At 28.4% G+C, this 17,721-nt stretch overlaps 1 protein-coding gene across 6 annotated transcripts in view; it reads right to left on the bottom strand.

The window, feature by feature from the left end:
- Window positions 1-17,721, bottom strand: part of LOC122504412 (Down syndrome cell adhesion molecule-like protein Dscam2) — a 226,411-nt gene that overhangs the window by 7,834 nt on the left and 200,856 nt on the right. For all 6 annotated transcript variants that reach the window (XM_043615517.1, XM_043615512.1, XM_043615518.1 and 3 more), the window contains exons 12-21: window positions 13,160-13,465; window positions 10,041-10,340; window positions 7,201-7,332; window positions 6,920-7,059; window positions 6,549-6,712; window positions 6,255-6,469; window positions 3,527-4,114; window positions 2,968-3,237; window positions 1,093-1,547; window positions 388-661 (exon numbers count right to left, since the gene is read on the bottom strand). In XM_043615517.1, coding sequence (XP_043471452.1) covers window positions 388-661; window positions 1,093-1,547; window positions 2,968-3,237; window positions 3,527-4,114; window positions 6,255-6,469; window positions 6,549-6,712; window positions 6,920-7,059; window positions 7,201-7,332; window positions 10,041-10,340; window positions 13,160-13,465 — 2,844 coding nt within the window. The remainder of the gene's footprint in view (window positions 1-387; window positions 662-1,092; window positions 1,548-2,967; window positions 3,238-3,526; window positions 4,115-6,254; window positions 6,470-6,548; window positions 6,713-6,919; window positions 7,060-7,200; window positions 7,333-10,040; window positions 10,341-13,159; window positions 13,466-17,721) is intronic.

The raw sequence follows: 17,721 nt of genomic DNA, 5'->3' as shown, positions 1-17,721 counted from the left end.
TCACATACCATAAGTTACTTTTATATAGTTCCTCAACAATTTTCAACGTTCGAATGAATTTAAATTTTTAATCTGTTTATGTTTCTATTAATATTGATATTTAAATTTTATGTAATATTTAACAAGTAATTACTAATTTAGTTAATTATTTATTGGGTTTCGAGTTAATAATGAATAATAATTTTGATACTTATTGAGAAATAACTTATGATGTGTGGAAAATTGAAAATTCTGTTTAATTCTAAATTTTATAGAATTTTTGGAAAATATTTCCATAATTTTTTGTAAATTTTTTTAAGATAATTATTATATAATAATGATAATAATAATAATAATAATAATAAAGAGGGAGATGAATAGTTGACGATTAGTCGAAAGTAGACTTACGTTTTCTGAAGCAGTAAAATACAGCTCCAGCTGCAGCAATAACTGCAAATGAACTTAAAACTAGGGGCAAAATAAGTTTCATGTCTGAGTAGACTGGCGGATGTTGAGGAATAAAATGATCGATTTCGATCGCAGGTACAGTCGAGCTACTGTGAGGTTGTAAAGTCGTTATTTTATATTCAGCCACCGAAGAGCCGGCATTATTGTGCGCCCTAACTCGAACTTCGTAAGTTGTACCCGATTGTAATTCGCTAAGAGTATAAGACTTTTGTACCTAAAAGCAAAAAATTAAATTAAATTAAATCAAAATTACAGTAATTTTTCTCGATTAATTAAATTTAAACTAAAAATCAATTGCCACAGTATTTTTATACACAGAAAAAACTTGGACTCATTTTTGTTGCAACTCAAAATGAGTCCATGTTAAATGACATAGAACGTGGCGCCATCTGCCCTACTCATTTTTGTTGCAGCTCATAATGAGTCACTTTTCCGACTCATTTTGAGTTCAGTTTTTTTCTGTGTAAGGATATCAAATTGAGACAAAAAAAGTAGTAAAATTGTTGCTTTGCAACAATTTCACTACTTGTTTTTTGTCTCAATTTGACATTCTTAGAAAAATTGAAAATAAATTTCCATTAAATCAGTTTGAAGTTTAAGTTAATTTAGTTGATTTAAGTGAAAATATTAAAAATTAGCACTGACCTCAATATTATTAGAAACAAGTGTCCATAATTCTTCGCCGCTTCTTTTGTACTCGAGTTCAAAAAATGTTATCGGACATCCACCATCGTTCCACATATGCAAATGAAGAATAATCCATGAAACATTAACGGTTATAAATCTATCGCCACTGGCAGGAGAATCTGCTGGCTTAGAACCTTCAGTCGTTGATTTAACTATTTCACTCGGCGAACCCATACCAATTCTATTGTAAGCTGTAAGATAAATTTGATAATCCGTCCCGCACCAGAGCTGGGACAAAAGGTGACTATTTATTTTATGCGATACTCGAACTTCCTCCCATTCGCCGAATTCACGTTTATAATGGAGAATATAGCCACGTATTGGCGCACCACCGTCGTCACCATTTTTCCACTGTACATTAATGGAATTACTGGTTGAGCTTGTCGCGTGTAAAAGTGGCGCAGCCGGTGGAACTGCAAAATGGGAATATTGTTGTTAGAAGGAAAATTTTATTAAGGGGGAAAATATTAAAGGAAAAAGTGAAAACGAAAGATAAAATTAAAAATGAAATGGAAAATGAAAAGAAAAAAATAGTTCAAGCCACTTATAGTCAGACATTCAAAATTATTTAAACGATTTTATCAGTAGTTCGAATTAATTATAGTCAGACATTTTAATTTTCTAAATGTTGGTTCCAGTAGTTCAAGTCAATGATGTTTAGGTATTTAAAATGATTTAAACAGTGGTATCAGTAGTTTAAGTTAATAATTATCAGGCATTTAAAATTATTTAAACACTGATATCAGTAGTTCAAGTCAATGATAGTCTGACAATTTAAGTTTCTAAATGTTGGTACCAGTACTTCAAGTCAATGATCGTCAAACAATTTAATTTCTTAAATGTTGGTACCAGTAGTTCAAATCAATGATAGTCATACATTTAAAATTATTTAAACACTGATATCAGCAGTTCAAGTCAATTATAGTCAGACATTTCAAATTATTTAAACGATTTTATCAGTAATTGGAATCAATTATAGTCCGACATTTCAAAATTTTGTAAACTGTAGTTTCAGTAGTTCAAGTAAATAATAGTCACACAACTTAAATTTTTAAACTATTGTTAACGTAGTTTATGTCAATGATAGTCAGACATTAAAAATTTTTAGTTTCGTAGTATCAGTAGTTTAAACCTTTAATAGTCAGACATTTTAAATTTTTTAAACTGTAGTATGAGTAGTTCAAGTCAATGATAGTCAGGCAACTTATTTTTTTTAAAGTATGTTACAGGTAGTTCAAGTCAATGTTAGTCAGACATTCTAAATTATTTAGATGATTTTATCAGTAGTTCAACTCAAAATTTAGTCAGACATCGCTCCTTCGTTTTGGTATCAGTAGTAAAAATCTATTTTAGTCAGACAACCCGTATTATTTTGTTCTCCAAGTAGTAAAAGTCAGTGCCACTCAAGCATTTCTAATTATTTTAACTCTTTTGTTAGTAGTTCAAGTCAATGATAGTCAGACATTTTTAAATTATTAGTTGGTAGTGTCAGTACTTAAAATCGTCAATAGTCAGACATTTTAAATTAAAATTTTTAGATTGAAATTAAAATTTAAAAATTAAAGAAATTCAGATTAAAAGTTTAATGTAAAAATTAAAATTCAAGGGTAAATTTAGGTGATAAAATTCAGGGGGGACCTGAAACTTGAATTTATTGAAAAAATTTATATTTAATTTATCAAAATTAATCAATTAGTCGAAAAATTATTTATCTAGAGTTGATTGTATTTATCTAGTAATTGATGGATGTGATGGAGAGGAAGTATTGTTATATTTAAAGGGGAGATTATTGAAATTTTTAATAGGAAAATTTATTTTTTTTGAGTGACAAACCTTGGACGGTTAAACGATGAGTGATTTGATCAGAACCGTGTCGATTTTCAACGAGACAGGTGTAATTTCCGCTATCTTCTCGATGAAGATCGGTTATCTGTAACGAACCGTCGGGCTGCATTGAGATCCTCGTCGATGCTTTAACCATTTCTCCCCATTGCTTCCAGATTATTGACGGTTCCGGTTTTCCAACACTCTGACATGGTAATGTCACGTCCTGCTTCCAAGGCACGACTAAAGTTGTTCCAAACGAAAATACAGCGGCTCGAACTGAAAACAAATAACAATCACTATGCAAATCAAAAAAATTATTCCGAACAACAATTTTATAAATAGTTTTTCTATACGGATATTAAATTGAGACAAAAAACGTATGAAAAGTGTTGCGAAGCAAAGTTTTGATGCATTTTTTGTCTTAATTTGATATTTTTAGAAAAACTGTAAAACAGTAGAAAAAAACCAAAAATAAAAAAGAACAAAAAAAAAATAAAGAAAAACAAAAGAGAAAAATAGTTTAAAATCGAAAGAGGTGAATAAAAAATGAATTGCATCGCACAACCTTCACTGGAAGGTGAAACAGTGACGGATGGCGTTCGTGGTCCCTCGCCAACTGAAGTTATAGCGGCGATGCTGCACTCATATTGAATTCTCTTGGTGAGATTCTCGGCCTGGTAGCTGGTTTGATGCGATGGTAAAGCACGACGCAACCATTTTCCTTCCGGTCCATGAACATGTACACTGTACGATGTAATGACACCATTGCTCCTGAGCGGTGGTTGCCAAGAGACTATGATCGAATTGCTCGAGCTAGCGACGGCTTTTATGCCCGCAGGCACTTCCGGTAGATCCTCCTCTGTCACGCAATAAATGGGACTCGATGGAACGCCATCTCCGGCTCTCGTATAACCCGACACCTGCACCGAATAATTTGCGTATTTCTCCAAATTATTAATCACCACCGTTAAAGCTGTTGTTAATTTTGTTTCCGATCTTGTTGTCTCCGTTAGCAGGTCCATATTCTCCCACATTACTTTGTAGCCCTTTAGGACGCCATTTAAACTCGAGTCGGGCGGTGAGTCCCAGGATACTTGTAATGATTGGGAGGAGAGGGCGGTGCAGCGAATGTCTTGCGGTGGACTGCTTGGTACTAGGAAAGTGAAATATAAAAATTAGAGTTTAAATTTAATTTTTGATCATCAAATGTTTTTTGTTTTATTTGTAGATCGCTTTTTGACTAAAATCTGACGGTTTTAGTCAAAAAGTGATCTACAAATAAAACGAAAAACATTTTTTACTTGATTTTAACATTGAGAAAATAATTTTTCATTTTAAAATTGTTCTAGTTAGAAAAAAGGAAATTAAAAATGGTGGTATCAGTAGTTTAAGTCAACGATGGTCAGACTTTAGTCAGACGTCGCTGATTCGTTTTTGGTATCAGTAGTGAAAGTAGATTTTAGTAAACTACTTTTAAAATTATTTAATTTTTTTAAACGATGTTAACAGTAGTTTAAGTCAGTGATAGTCAGAGATTTTTAATTAAACAAACAGTAGATTTAGTAGTTCAAGGCAATAATTGTCAGGCATTTAAAATTATTTAAACTACTGATATCAGTAGTTTAAATCAATTATAATCAGACATTTAAAATTATTAGTTGGTGGTATCAGTAGTTTAAATTATTAATAGTCAGACATTTCAATTTTTTTAAAATTGTAGTATCAGTAGTTCAAGTCAATGCTAGTCAGTCAATTTAATTATTATTTATTTAATTGTTTTATCGGTGATAGTCAGAGATTTAAAATTTTAAAAAAGTGGTATCAGTAGTTCAAGTAAAAAATAGTCAGACAATTTAATTTCTTAAACGATGGTACCAGTAGTTAAGGTCAATTATAGTCAGACTTTCTAAATTACTTAACGGTTTTATAATTATTTGAAGTTTCTTTTTTGTCAAACATAATCAAATTGATTGATTGAGTAAAAGTCTATTTCAGTTAGACATTTAAATTATTTGAACAGTAGTATCAGTAGTTAAAGTCAACTATTGTCAGGCATTTAAAATTATTTAAATTATTTTATCAGTGGTTCGAATTAATTATAGTCAGACAGAATCAAACAGCTTTTTATTCGATTTAAAAAAAAATTGAAAAATATAAAATTCTTTAAGTATTAAAGAAATAGTAAAATGTAAATGCACAAAATTATTTAAATCGTGGTATCAGTAGTTTAAGTCAATGATAGTCAAACAATTTATTTTTTAAACGATGGTACCAGTAGTTAAAGTCAATGATAGTCAGACATTCTAAATTATTTATGGGTTTTATCAGTAGTTCAAGTCAATTTTAGTGAAACATGATTAAATTGATTAATTGAGTGGAAGTCTATTTCAGTCAGTCACTTTTAATTATTTAAATCGTGGAACCAGTAGTTCAAGTCAATAATAGTCAGGCATTTAAATGAAAAAAAATTAACTAATTTAAAAATCCTGAGGAATTAAAAAAATAGTAAAATATAAATGTATAAAACAATTTAAATCGTGGTATTAGTAGTTTAAGTCAATGATAGTCAGACATTCTAAATGATTAATGATTATAATAATTAGGTATAATTAGTGTTTAATTATTTCTAATTTTTTATCAGTAGTTGAAGTCAATGTTAGTTAGACGTTTAAAATATTAGTCGGTTGTGTCAGTAGATAAAAACATAAATTGCCAGACATTTTTATATTTTTAGTCTAATAAGAACGTATAAAATTATTTAAATCGTGGTACCAGTAGTTAAAGTCAGTGATAGTCAGGCATTTTAAAAGCTATAAACAGTGGTACCAGTAGTTAAAGTGAAATTTTATTGATTAATTGAATAAAAGTCTATTTCAGTCAGAGAATAGTCAGAAAATCGCTGTTTTTTTTGCTTTCAGTAGCAAAAGTTGAGTTTAGTAAAACAAGGTTGAAATTTATTATATTCTTTATATCAGTAGTTCAAGTCAATTATAGTCAGACATTGCTAATTATTTAATTTGTTGCATCAGTAGTTCAAGTCAATGATTGTCAGACATTTAAAATTATTTGTCTATAGTATCAGTAGTGCAAGTGAATAATAGTCAGTCATGTTGAATTATTTAATCAAGTATACTAATAGTTAAATTCAGTAAAATAGTCAGACATTTAAAATGAATAGAACTTAAAATTTAAAAAAATAAATCTAAAAATTGTAATTAAACGATAAATGTTAAAATTAAATTTGAATGGTAATTGTAGAAAATAAAAAAACCAAGAGGGAATTGTCACTGTACCATCTTCAAGTGTCGTTGCAACGACTTCCGGTGACAGTGGTCCTGGCCCGAGGGCATTAAAAGCTTGAACAACAATGCTGTAGCGAGTGAATTTTTTAAGACCTGGCAAGTGACACGACCGACTGGGCATTGAAGTTCTAGCTAATCCTAACGCTAGACTTGCTGATGATATTCGACCCTCGACTGTTCTGTATTTATATTGCTCCGCTGACAATCTAAAAACGTTTCATGAATATCGAATAAAAGTACAAAAGCAAATCTTTTCATTTTGCATCGGAATGTTTTGATTCATACCTGTTCTCCTTAAATCCCACGTGATAACCCAATATTTCTCCATTCCATAAATCATGATCAGGAGGATCCCAAGTGACCTTTACTTCAGTCGAACTAACGGGATCAACTTTTAGATTCCTTGCAGGACCTCCAGGCTTTTCTCCTTCTGTCGTTGCATCCAGCACCTGTCGATTTGAAAAAAAAAATGTTTTACGCACTGAAAAAAATTATTTGAAAACATTTATTAAAACAAACAATCAAAATAAACCGAAAAATGTTGTATTTCACTAATAAAATTGAATCAAAATTAAAAATTGCGAAGTAAAGGATAATGATATCAAAAAAGAAAGTGACGAGTTGACTAATTGCGAATAAATTTTTGATAAACGCACATCGCTCGCTTGACTTCTTCCGAGATCATTTTCAGCAAATACTCTAAACTGATAAGTAACCGCTGGTCGTAAACTATTTATATGTCCTTGAGCTTCGTTTCCAGGAACGTTTGTGTGAAAAGTATGATCATGCCATACATCTGAAAGTAATAAAAGAGAATTTATTGCGGTACAAATATATATAGAAATGTAATAAGAATAAAATATGTGAAAATAAATTCTCTTCTTGAAAAAAAAAATAAAAATTCCAAACGAATTTAATTGAGTGAAATTCTATTTACCAGTCTCAATTTTATATTCAATGATGTACTTTGTAATTGGACTATTGCCATCTTGGCTGGTGGTCCATCCGAGCTTAATGAATCTACTGCCTTTGTCGATAACTCGCAAATTTTTCGGAAAGTCCGGAGGTTCTACAAATTAATAAAGAGATATTATTTTAAAAATTTCGGTTTTCGGTATTTAAACAAATTTTTGTTTTAATTCAGGTTCTTGAGTTTGGCTAAAAAATAAGTTTTAGTTAATAAAATATTACAATTTACCATTTTTTCATTAAGGCTATTATTTTATTTTCAGAAAAATTTATTCTTAAGAAAAGAATTTTCCATTTGTTACAATTTTTGGCGCTTAGGCACAAAAAATATTTATTTATAAAGACCAAATATAATTTTAGTTCGAACAATTTTTTAATATATGTTTTTTTTATTACAAATATCTGGAAAAGGGTTCGAAATTATCAATCATGGAAAGGAAGTCAACTTAATGGTTCGTAATGTTTTTTAACTCTGACAATTTTTTCATCGTTTAAAATTATCATTGAAATTTTTTTAAAAATATGCTAAAATCGAATTTTTAATATAAATTTTTTTTTTTAATTTGATTGGTATATTTTATGACAAAAGTCAAAGGAAAATACATTCGTTTAAGGCAGGGAACTCGTAGAATTAATAGAATTTTAGTACAAGTAGTAAAAGATAGGTTTAGCCAGACAAATTTCAATTTATTTTCATGTCAGTAGTAAAAGTAAATTTAGTCAGACATATATGTCTAAAGTTCTTTGCGTTCGAATGAACAAAATTTGTTTATTTCTTTGGCAGGTTACGATTTTATTTCATTAATTCTGAGTCACGTGACGAGAAAATAAATAATAAATTTCCTGAATATAAAATTTATTGTTCTAATTTTTATTGTAAATATTAATTTATGAAAATAATTTTTTTTTTCTTTTTTAGTTTTTATATTTTATTGAAGAATATTTTGTTAAATTGAAAGTTCAGCACTTTTCCATTGACTTAAATAATTATTAGTAATAAACAGTAGTATGTTTTCGTTTTAGTCAGACGAAATATTAATTCGCTTTCAGAAATTACTAGTAAAAATAAGTTTACTCAGACAATTGCTTAAGTAGTTGTGAAACGTTGTTAAAAATGTTTTTAATTCATTTAGTTTGTGGTACAAGTAGTAAAAGTCGATATTAATCAATCAACGCTATTTTCTTTTTTGTATCAGTAGTTAAAATTGATTTTAATCAGACATTGCCAATTCATTTTTCGAATTAGTAGTTAAAATCGACTTTAATCAGACAATGCTATTTTTTTTGGTACAAGTAGTGAACGTAATTGTTGACCAGATATATAAATTTTCTTAAACGTTGGGATCAGTAGTTCAAGTTAATAATAGTCAGTCAATTAAATTTTTTAAATGTTGGTACCAGTAGTTCAAGTCAATAATAGTCAGACAATTTATTTTCTTAAACGATGGTACCAGTAGTTAAAGTCAATGATAGTCAGACATTCTAAATTATTTAACGGTTTTATCAGTAGTTCAAGTCAATTTTAGTAAAACATAATTAAAATAATTAATTGAGTGGTAGTGTATTTCAGTCAGACATTCTAAATTATTTAAATCGTGGTACCAGTAGTTTAAGTCAATGATAATCATACAATTTAATTATTTAAACAGTGGTACCAGTAGTTCAAGTCAATAATAGTCATACAATTTAATTTTCTAATTGTTGGTACCAGTAGTTCAAGTCAATTATTGTCAGACATTTAAAATTATTTAAACGATTTTATCAGTAGTTCGAATCAATTATAATCAGACCGAATGCAGAAAATAGTGAAACTATCAATAATTTAATTTTCTATCACTATTTGTCTAGTCAACGATAGTCAGCCATTTTAGAACAGTTAAATAGGTTTATGAGTAGTTCAAATCAATTTTAGTTAGACATTTAAAATTATTTAAACAGTGGTACCAATAGTTCAAGTCAATAATAGTCAGGCATTTAAAATTATTTAAACAGTTAAATCATAGTATCAGTAGTTTAAGTCAATGACAGTCAGACAATTAATTTTTTTAAACGATTGTACTAGTAGTTCAAGTCAATGATAGTCATATAATTTTTTTTTAATGTTGGTACCAGTAGCTAAAGTCAATGATAGTCAGGCAATTTAATTTTTTAAATGTTGGTACCAGTAGTTCAAGTCAATTATAATCAGACATTTAAAATTATTTAAACTTTTTTATCAGTAGTTCGAAATATTATAGACAAACAATTGCTGTTTTTTTTTTGTTTCAGTAGTAATTGTTCATTTTAGTCAATTTAGTTAATTCTAAGCAATATAGTCAGATATATTAAATTATTAAAGTTGATGTATCAGTAGTTCAAGTCAATGACAGTCAGACATTTTTAATTATTTTATTGATTATATCAGTAGATGAAAGCAATTCTAGACAGACATTTAAAATTATTTAAACCTACCAGTAGTAGTTTTAACGGTTTTATTAGCATCAGATACATAGTTTAAAATGCTTCTAAGTATGGCATCTTTAGTAAAAGTTAAATTTAGTTAAATTGTCAAAAATGTCTAAAATAAAAAAATTATTTTTTTCAATAAAAAATTATTATCTTTGCTCAAAATTCATTAGTTCTAAAGTAGAACAACTTTTGTTTAAAGTATTTTCTTTCGAGAATTTTTATTTATATTTCACCGTCATGGATATTAAAATTTGTTCGGTTGAACTTGTCGTCGTGTGATATTAAAATGCATGAGGCAAAACAAAAAGAAAAGAAAAAAAGAAATCGGCGAGAAGGAGTGAGTGAGAGGAAGTAGTATACCTTGAATGTAAAGATGCATCGTCATTTCGTCTCGGCCGTAAGCATTTGATGCCATGCAAAAATATCGACCGCTATCTTCTCGGGTTGTGCCGATAAGTTCAAGAATGCTCACTGCGCCGTCCGTTGTGTTGAGCTCCTTTACCGTATAACGGTAATCCGAGACAGACGGATCAAGGAGAGAACCAGCTTTTCGCCAGACGATTTTTAGTGGATGATCACCCTTTGCGTCGCATCTCAATGAAGCGTTTGACCCAAAGCGTGCCGTCTGATTCTTATGCTTCTCTTTAAAATGCGCCGGTGCTGAAAACCAATATTGCTTAAAACTTATGTTATGAATTTTGATACGACTATATTAAAATAATTTTGCATGATAATTGTCTCGATCTTTCAAAGTGAGATAGAGAGAGAGAGAGAGAAGTTAGAAACTGGTTTTTTTTCGTTATTTTTTTTTTAATACTCGTTACTCTTTGAGACTTTAAGTAGATTTCAAGAAGTTGAAACGATAAAGATCTATCAGAGGGTAACTTTTAGAAAGTGTATGTATATATGCGTATACAATGTTTTCGAGTTTTCAATTTTAAAATTCGATACGGAACTTATTCTTTGATATTGTTGCGAAGTTTTTTTTGTAAATGGAACTAAATGTAAATTTCGTTTTTTAAAAACATTTTTTCTCTCTATAATATTTTATACTATTGAGAAACTATTTACTATTATTGGGTTGCTGTGGAGAGAGAAAATATTATTTAGTTATGCTCAAGTGGAAATTTGCTTAAAGTGGCTAAATTTTTTATTCATTGGCAAAATTTATTAAACAAAACCAATTTTATTTTTAACTAACATTTTTTACAACAAAGAAATATTTGTTTATTTTCATCATACTTTAATCAAAATAACCTAAAAGTTAGATTTTAACAAAAAAAATGTCTTAATTTACAACGAAGAAGACTTAAATTTAATCGAATTTTAGCAGTAGGAGTAAGGGAGACTGGGGTAAACCCGCTCACTTTTTTTCAGATCGGCTAAAATCTAGGAAATTATTCTCTAAATCCAAGTTAATTTATATCATTTGAAAGCTTATGATTTCTACTAAAAAAATTTTAAAGAGTTTTTGATTTATATTTTTCAGTTTTACTTAGAGAAACTTTTTAATAAACATATACCAAATTTCGAAATCACAATTTTCCAGGGTAAACCCGCTCACCTTATCTTTTCAAGACGGAAGAGTTTTATTTTTTAAATATTAAAGTTCGTCTTATTCCCGTCTTAAGTATTAATTATTATTGATAATTTATGAGTTTTATAAACAATTCTATAAACAACAAATTGGTTTAATAAATAATGAACATAGATTTCATGAATTACAACTATGGATTTAAATAGTGTTATATTTTATTAAGAGAAAGTGAAATGTAGTTACAATTTTTGTTTTAATAAGTCATAAATTGTGTTATTGTTGAAATATAATACGTGAAATTATTTTATTCTAAATTTTAAATTTAAAACTAAGTGAGCGGCTTTACCCCGACTTCACGTGAGCGACTTTACCCCGAGTGTATTCCTCACATTTCAGAATAAATTTAATTAAATCTTTTTTAAATAAGACAAAACTATATATGTACTTCGAAGAAGGACATCCAATAGCAACAAAAAAAATTTGCCAGATAAATTAAGTCTCAAAAATAATGATCGAAAAACTTAAAAATCCAAAATACGTTTTTTTTTCTGACACCTCTAAAAACATTTGATCGTCTCTGATTCTATGTTGAGTTCATGAAACTAAACGAAAGTTCGTTAATATAAGTTGAATGTCAAGTACTATTCACAGTACCAATATCTTCATCTTAAGTTGAGTTCATGGCGTAAAATCGCTAGTGAGCGGGTTTACCCTGTGAGCGGGTTTACCCCAGTCTCCCCTATAAAATAATTTTAGTCAGAAAAACGTCTATTCAGTATTAGTCATGCAAAATTTTTTGTCATATTAGTTTTTTGAATAATTATTTTTCTTTTCAGGTAGAAATTGTAAATGACAATTTTAGCCAAACTTTTTTAATTAGTGTAGTTAGTGTTACCAGTAGTAAAAGTCAATATTAAGTAATAAACGCTATAATTGTATTTAAACTGTAGCATCAGTAGTGCAAGTCAATGATTGGCAGACGATTCAATTATTTTCAGTAGTGGTATAAGTAGTTTAAGTTTATAATAGTCAGACAATTTAATTTTTTAATGTTGGTACAAGTAGTTCAAGTCAATGACAGTTAATTGTTGCGTTAGTAGTTCAAGACAATGATTGTCAGACACTTCAATTTTATAAATGTTGGTACTAGTAGTTCTAGTCAATAATAGTCAGACAATTTAATTTTTTTAATGTTGGTACCAGTAGTTCAAGTCATGAATAGTCAGACAATTTAATTTTTTAAATATTGGTACTAGTAGTTCAAGTCAATTATCGTCAGATATTGAAAATTATTAAAACGATTTTATCAGTAGTTCAAATCAATTATAGTCAGACACTAAAATATTTATTTTTGACAGGATTTTAACCTTGAAATAATTATTGATCAATTATAATCAGACATTTAAAAATATTTAAACTATTTTATCAGTAGTTGGAAATGTTATAGTCAGACAATTAAAATTGTTGCATCAGTAGTTCAAGTCAAGGATAGTCAGACAATTTAATTCTTTTTTGTTCTAGTAGTAAAAGTCGATTTTAATCAGACAATGCCTATTCGTTTTCGTTTTAAGTAGTAAAAGTCATTTTTAATCAGACCATGTAAATTATTTCAACTGTGGTATCAGTAGTTTAAGTCATTGATAGTCAGACGTTTTAAATTCTTTTGTGAATATATAAGTAGTTCAAGTCAGTGGTAGTCAGTCATTTGTAACTACTAGAAAATAAAATAAAAAAGTTAATACAGAAGTCCCTTATTTGATTTAAATGTAATTTTATCTTTAAATTAAAATTTGTAGATTAAGAATTAAAGCTCTAGATTAAAATTAAAATCTAAATTTCTTGGGAATTAATTTTTAAATTAATATTCGAAATTTAAAATCAAAAATCTACAATTTAATTCCATAAAGAAAAATTTGTTTCTAACTGAAAAATTTATGCCTACCGTTGACGGTAAGATGAACTAATTTGCTCAAACCAGCTCCAATGCCGTTAACTGCCTCGCAAAGATAATATCCCTCATGGCCCTCTTGTACTCTTCCAAAAACTAAAGAGCCATTTGAATGCATTCTGAGGTCTTGAGTGTGCTCATGATTCAAGATGTCGTGATAATTTCCCGGTCCTTTGCCCGCTCCCCTTCGCCATGTTACCGTTGGTGGTGGAAAACCGTCAGCGTGGCAGTGCAACATCAATCGTGACATACCTTCTGGTGCATGAACATCTTGTGGTTCCATCACCCATCTAGGCGGTACTATATGAGAGGGGGGAGAGGGAAAAAAGTTAAAAAAAATTTTTTTTACTCTATACCCTTCTTCCCTTTCTTCATTAGAACTTTTATTTTTAACTTACGAGTAAAACTACTTTGAAAAGATCAGAGAGTGCAATTAGTAGAAAAGTAGAAAATCTAGAGCGGAAATGTTGTGACTTTAAATGAAATGTCAAAGTGTCGGGAATCTTAACGTGATCTTAAAATGAAGTGACGTTAATTGAAATACAATTTGGATTATTTTTTATCTAAATCTCTTATTTTTCATCTGATCTTTTCAATTTATTATCAAGGAGAAAAGTGCTATAAGGCAAAAAGAAATAGGTGCGCTTTTTTTCTTGAAAAGGAGTTATTTCTTATTTTTCGTATATAAAAGAAAACAAAATAAAAAGTCTCATAGTCTTCAAGTAATTTAAATAGATAAAGCTTAACAAATTTAATTTACGAGATTTTCGAGTTGAAGCTCACCACAAAAAATAATGGAAAGTAAGATCGTTATGCAAAGCGGGAACTTTTTTTTTCCTTTTTTTTTGTAGATTGAATCTTTCTTTGGACCATTCTCGAAAATAGAAAATATTTTATTCAAATTTTTAAAATGTTCTTTCTTTGGAAAAATTAAATTAAAAAAAAATTTTATTGATGAATTATTTAATTAAAATTCAATAGAAAAGGTGAAAATTTCCTATATTCAAATTCACAATTTACAATTTAACGGAAATCGATAAATTTCATCGAAATATTGACATATTCGTTGATGAAATATGTAGGTGGAATTTTTTTTTCTCGTTTTTTTTAGTACTGTGCAAACAAAAATATGTGCCTTGTACCGTGTACACGTGTAGCTCACGTGTAACGGAACAAATTAATAGAAATATATGTGCCAGGTGATAAATTTAATAATAAGAATAATAAAAAAAAGAATAAAAAATAATCGATAGCGTGACATATTAGTGCTGTGCGGACATTTTTACCAATTAGCCGACGTGATAGAGTGCGAGCTTCCGTGAAAATCAGTGCCCAGACGACAAAATAATAATGCCGACATCCAAGAGTAGTGAATAATGCTAGTGAGAGTTTTGAGTGCTGGTATTGTGTCATGCGAAACGTGAAAGGGCGAGAGGACAGGATTAATTATTCTCACATTCTAATGAGAGATTTGACATTATTTTAATTGCAACAGAAATTTAATTATTTTCTTCTGTATTTATTTATTATTTATGTCTTATGCGATATTTGTCATTTTGCTTTGGAACAAAATTTTAGATTAAAATTCTCAACTTATTTTGAACTTTTTTCTCTTTGGGTAGTGTAGAAAGATTTTTTTTTTTTGAAAAAAAAGACTGCAGTTTTTGAATTGATACTGTTGGAAGTAATTGAATCGATAAGTTCTTACTCTCTAAATTTGGGTCAATTAAAATTTTAACTTAATAGAATTAGTGAAAGGTTTACTCAGCCAAATGTCAATTTATTTTCCTGGCAGTAGTAAAAGCAAAATTTTTTATTTGAAAAAATAATTTTAATGTTAAGTGTATTTTTAAAATACGCCTAACAGTGGGGTTAGTAGTTAATTTTGGTTTTAGTCAAACAGAATTTTAATTTATTTATATAAAGTTAGTAGTGAAAGTCAGTTTTGGTTTGAAAATTGTTTAAAGTTGTAAAATTTTTTGTTAACTTGGTTTAAACAATTTTGTTTCTCAATTGAAAGTGACAAGTAGCATTTTTATTAGCCTAGACCTCTATAATTTGTTTAATAAATTTGTGATCTTAGTAGTAAAAATCGATTTTAGTCATACATGGCTAATTGGTTCATAGTACAAGTAGTAAAAGTCAATTTTAGTAAAACAATGTTTTAAATTATTAAAATCATGGAATCAGTAGTTTAGGTCAATGATAGTTAATCATTTTCAAATTATTTAAACTGTGTTACCAGTAGTTCAAGTCAATGATAGTCAGAGTATAGTCAGACAATCGCTGTTTCTTTTTTGTTTTTAGTAGTAAAAGTTGATTTTAGTCAAAAAATTATAGTCAGACTATTTAATTTTTTAAAGGGTATTATCAGTAGTTTAAGTCAATGAGAGTCAGACATTTTAAATAATTTAAATTGTTGCATCAGTAGTTCAAGTCAATAAATGTTTAATTTAAAATTATAATTAAATTATAATTATAACAGTAGTTCATGGCACTGATAGTCAGGCATTTTGAAATTATTTGAACAGTGGTATCAGTAGTTCAAGTGATTGATACTCAGACTTCAGTCAAACAATCGCTATTTTTTAGGTTTCAGTAGTGAAAATTGATTTTAGTAAAACAACATGGAAATTAATTAAAATCGTGGTATCAGTAGTTCAAGTCAATCATAGTCAGACATTTTAAATAATTTAAATTGTTGCATCAGTAGTCCAAGTCAATGATTGGCAGACACCTTTATTTATTGACACGATTGTAATTGCAGTTTCAGTCAGTAATAGTCAGACATTTCAAATTATTTAAACAGTTTTATTAGTAGTAAAAAATAATTATAGTCAGGCAGAATTAGACAGATTGATTTGAATGTTTGCAATAATGATAAAATAGTAGTAGTGAAAGTCAGTTATAGTCAGACATTGCTTCTAGTCAAAATTTTAACTGATTAAGATTCAGAGAGTATATGTATACATATTTAAAATCAAAATATTGCAGCAAGAAAAATGATTTTCTGCACTTACCTACTTTCGAAATGTTCACTAATAAATTTGTCGACATTACGATATAATTTATTGGTACTGCAAATATTGTACTATGTGTTCAATATACAAATTTCCGAAAAATATTCGTGAAACTTTAGATCAATATTGTCTGCGAAAAGTTGCTTTAATATTGCCCCAGTTAGTTCAGAGACAATATTGAATTTGACATTTATTTTTAAATTTGAAATAATTGAAAATGGAAACACGCTTTAAAAATATACAAGTTTGATATAATTAGAAAAACAACGAATAGTATTGTTTAAATTAATTAAATTTTTTTTCAAAGAAATATTTATATAAAACAATTAATTTTGTTTTATAAAAATATTTCTTTAAAAAAGACATTTATATTTTTCGGAAAAAAAAAGAAATTGATAAAATGAAAATGTCGACAAGTGTGGCAATAAAAAGATGATAAATTGTTTATATCTCTATACTTGTTAAAATTGTTGCACATTTTGTTAAGAAATAAAGTTACTTTTATGATTCGAAGCTGACACAGTTGATATAAAAGCTTTCAAACTCAATTGAAGTTTATAGTGGTGGTCAGCAGCTTTTTTTCTGGTGTGTTGGCTTTCCATAAAAGTTACAATTTCAAGAGAGAGAGAAAGAGAAAAAATTAATGTTGCGGTTTTGGTATATATGCAACTTGGATGCTTGAGATATTGATTACGGATTTTGGAATTGGTTAAATTCGGATTAAATGGAAACTGGATACACGAAAGCTGTATGTATGTATGTATATATATATATAGATACATACAAAAGTGTTTGTGCGCTGTGCTTATATTACTGCGTCGCTTGATTCCTTTCATTAAATGCAGTTATTTATGCGCATATGTAATTACAATTATCCAATTTCTAAATAAACTATTGGAAATTAATGAAATAATTTCTATCAATTATGTCTTAATTGTTTTCTGCTGAAATTTGTTGTAAATCAATTAAATCTGGAGAAATATTATTAATACGCTAAAAATAATTTTTAAAATAACATTTTTAATATAATAAAATTAATAAAAATAATAAAAATAATAATGAGAATATAAATAGAAATCAACAAAAATTATTAGCAATATTTTAAATAATTGTATCAGTAGGCTTGAAGAAGAAGTTTTCAATTTTATGTTATGAGTAGTAAAAATCTCTTTTAGTCAGACATCGATCATTTCTTTGGTACCAGTAGTAGAAGTCGATTTTAGTCAAACAATGCATAAAATTTATTAAATCGTGGTATCAGTAGTTCAAGTCAATGATAGTCAGACATTCTAAATTATTTAACGGGTTTATCAGTGGTTCAAGTCAATTACAGTCAGACAATTTAATTTGTTTAAACGGTATTATCAGTAGTTTAAGTCAGTGATAGTCAGATATTTTTAAGTATGAAAATAGCTGTATCAGTAGTTCAATCAATAATAGTCAGACAATTAATTTTTTAAACTGTGGTACCAGTAGTTAAAGTCAATGATAGTCAGGCATTTTAAATTATTTAAATGTTTGTATCAGTAGTTTGAG

Source organism: Leptopilina heterotoma, unplaced genomic scaffold (genome assembly GCF_015476425.1).
Source record: "Leptopilina heterotoma isolate Lh14 unplaced genomic scaffold, ASM1547642v1 Lhet_297, whole genome shotgun sequence".
Lineage (NCBI taxonomy): Eukaryota > Metazoa > Arthropoda > Insecta > Hymenoptera > Figitidae > Leptopilina > Leptopilina heterotoma.
Note: the sequence above shows the minus strand (reverse complement) of the source record. Positions and strands in the feature narration are given on the sequence as shown.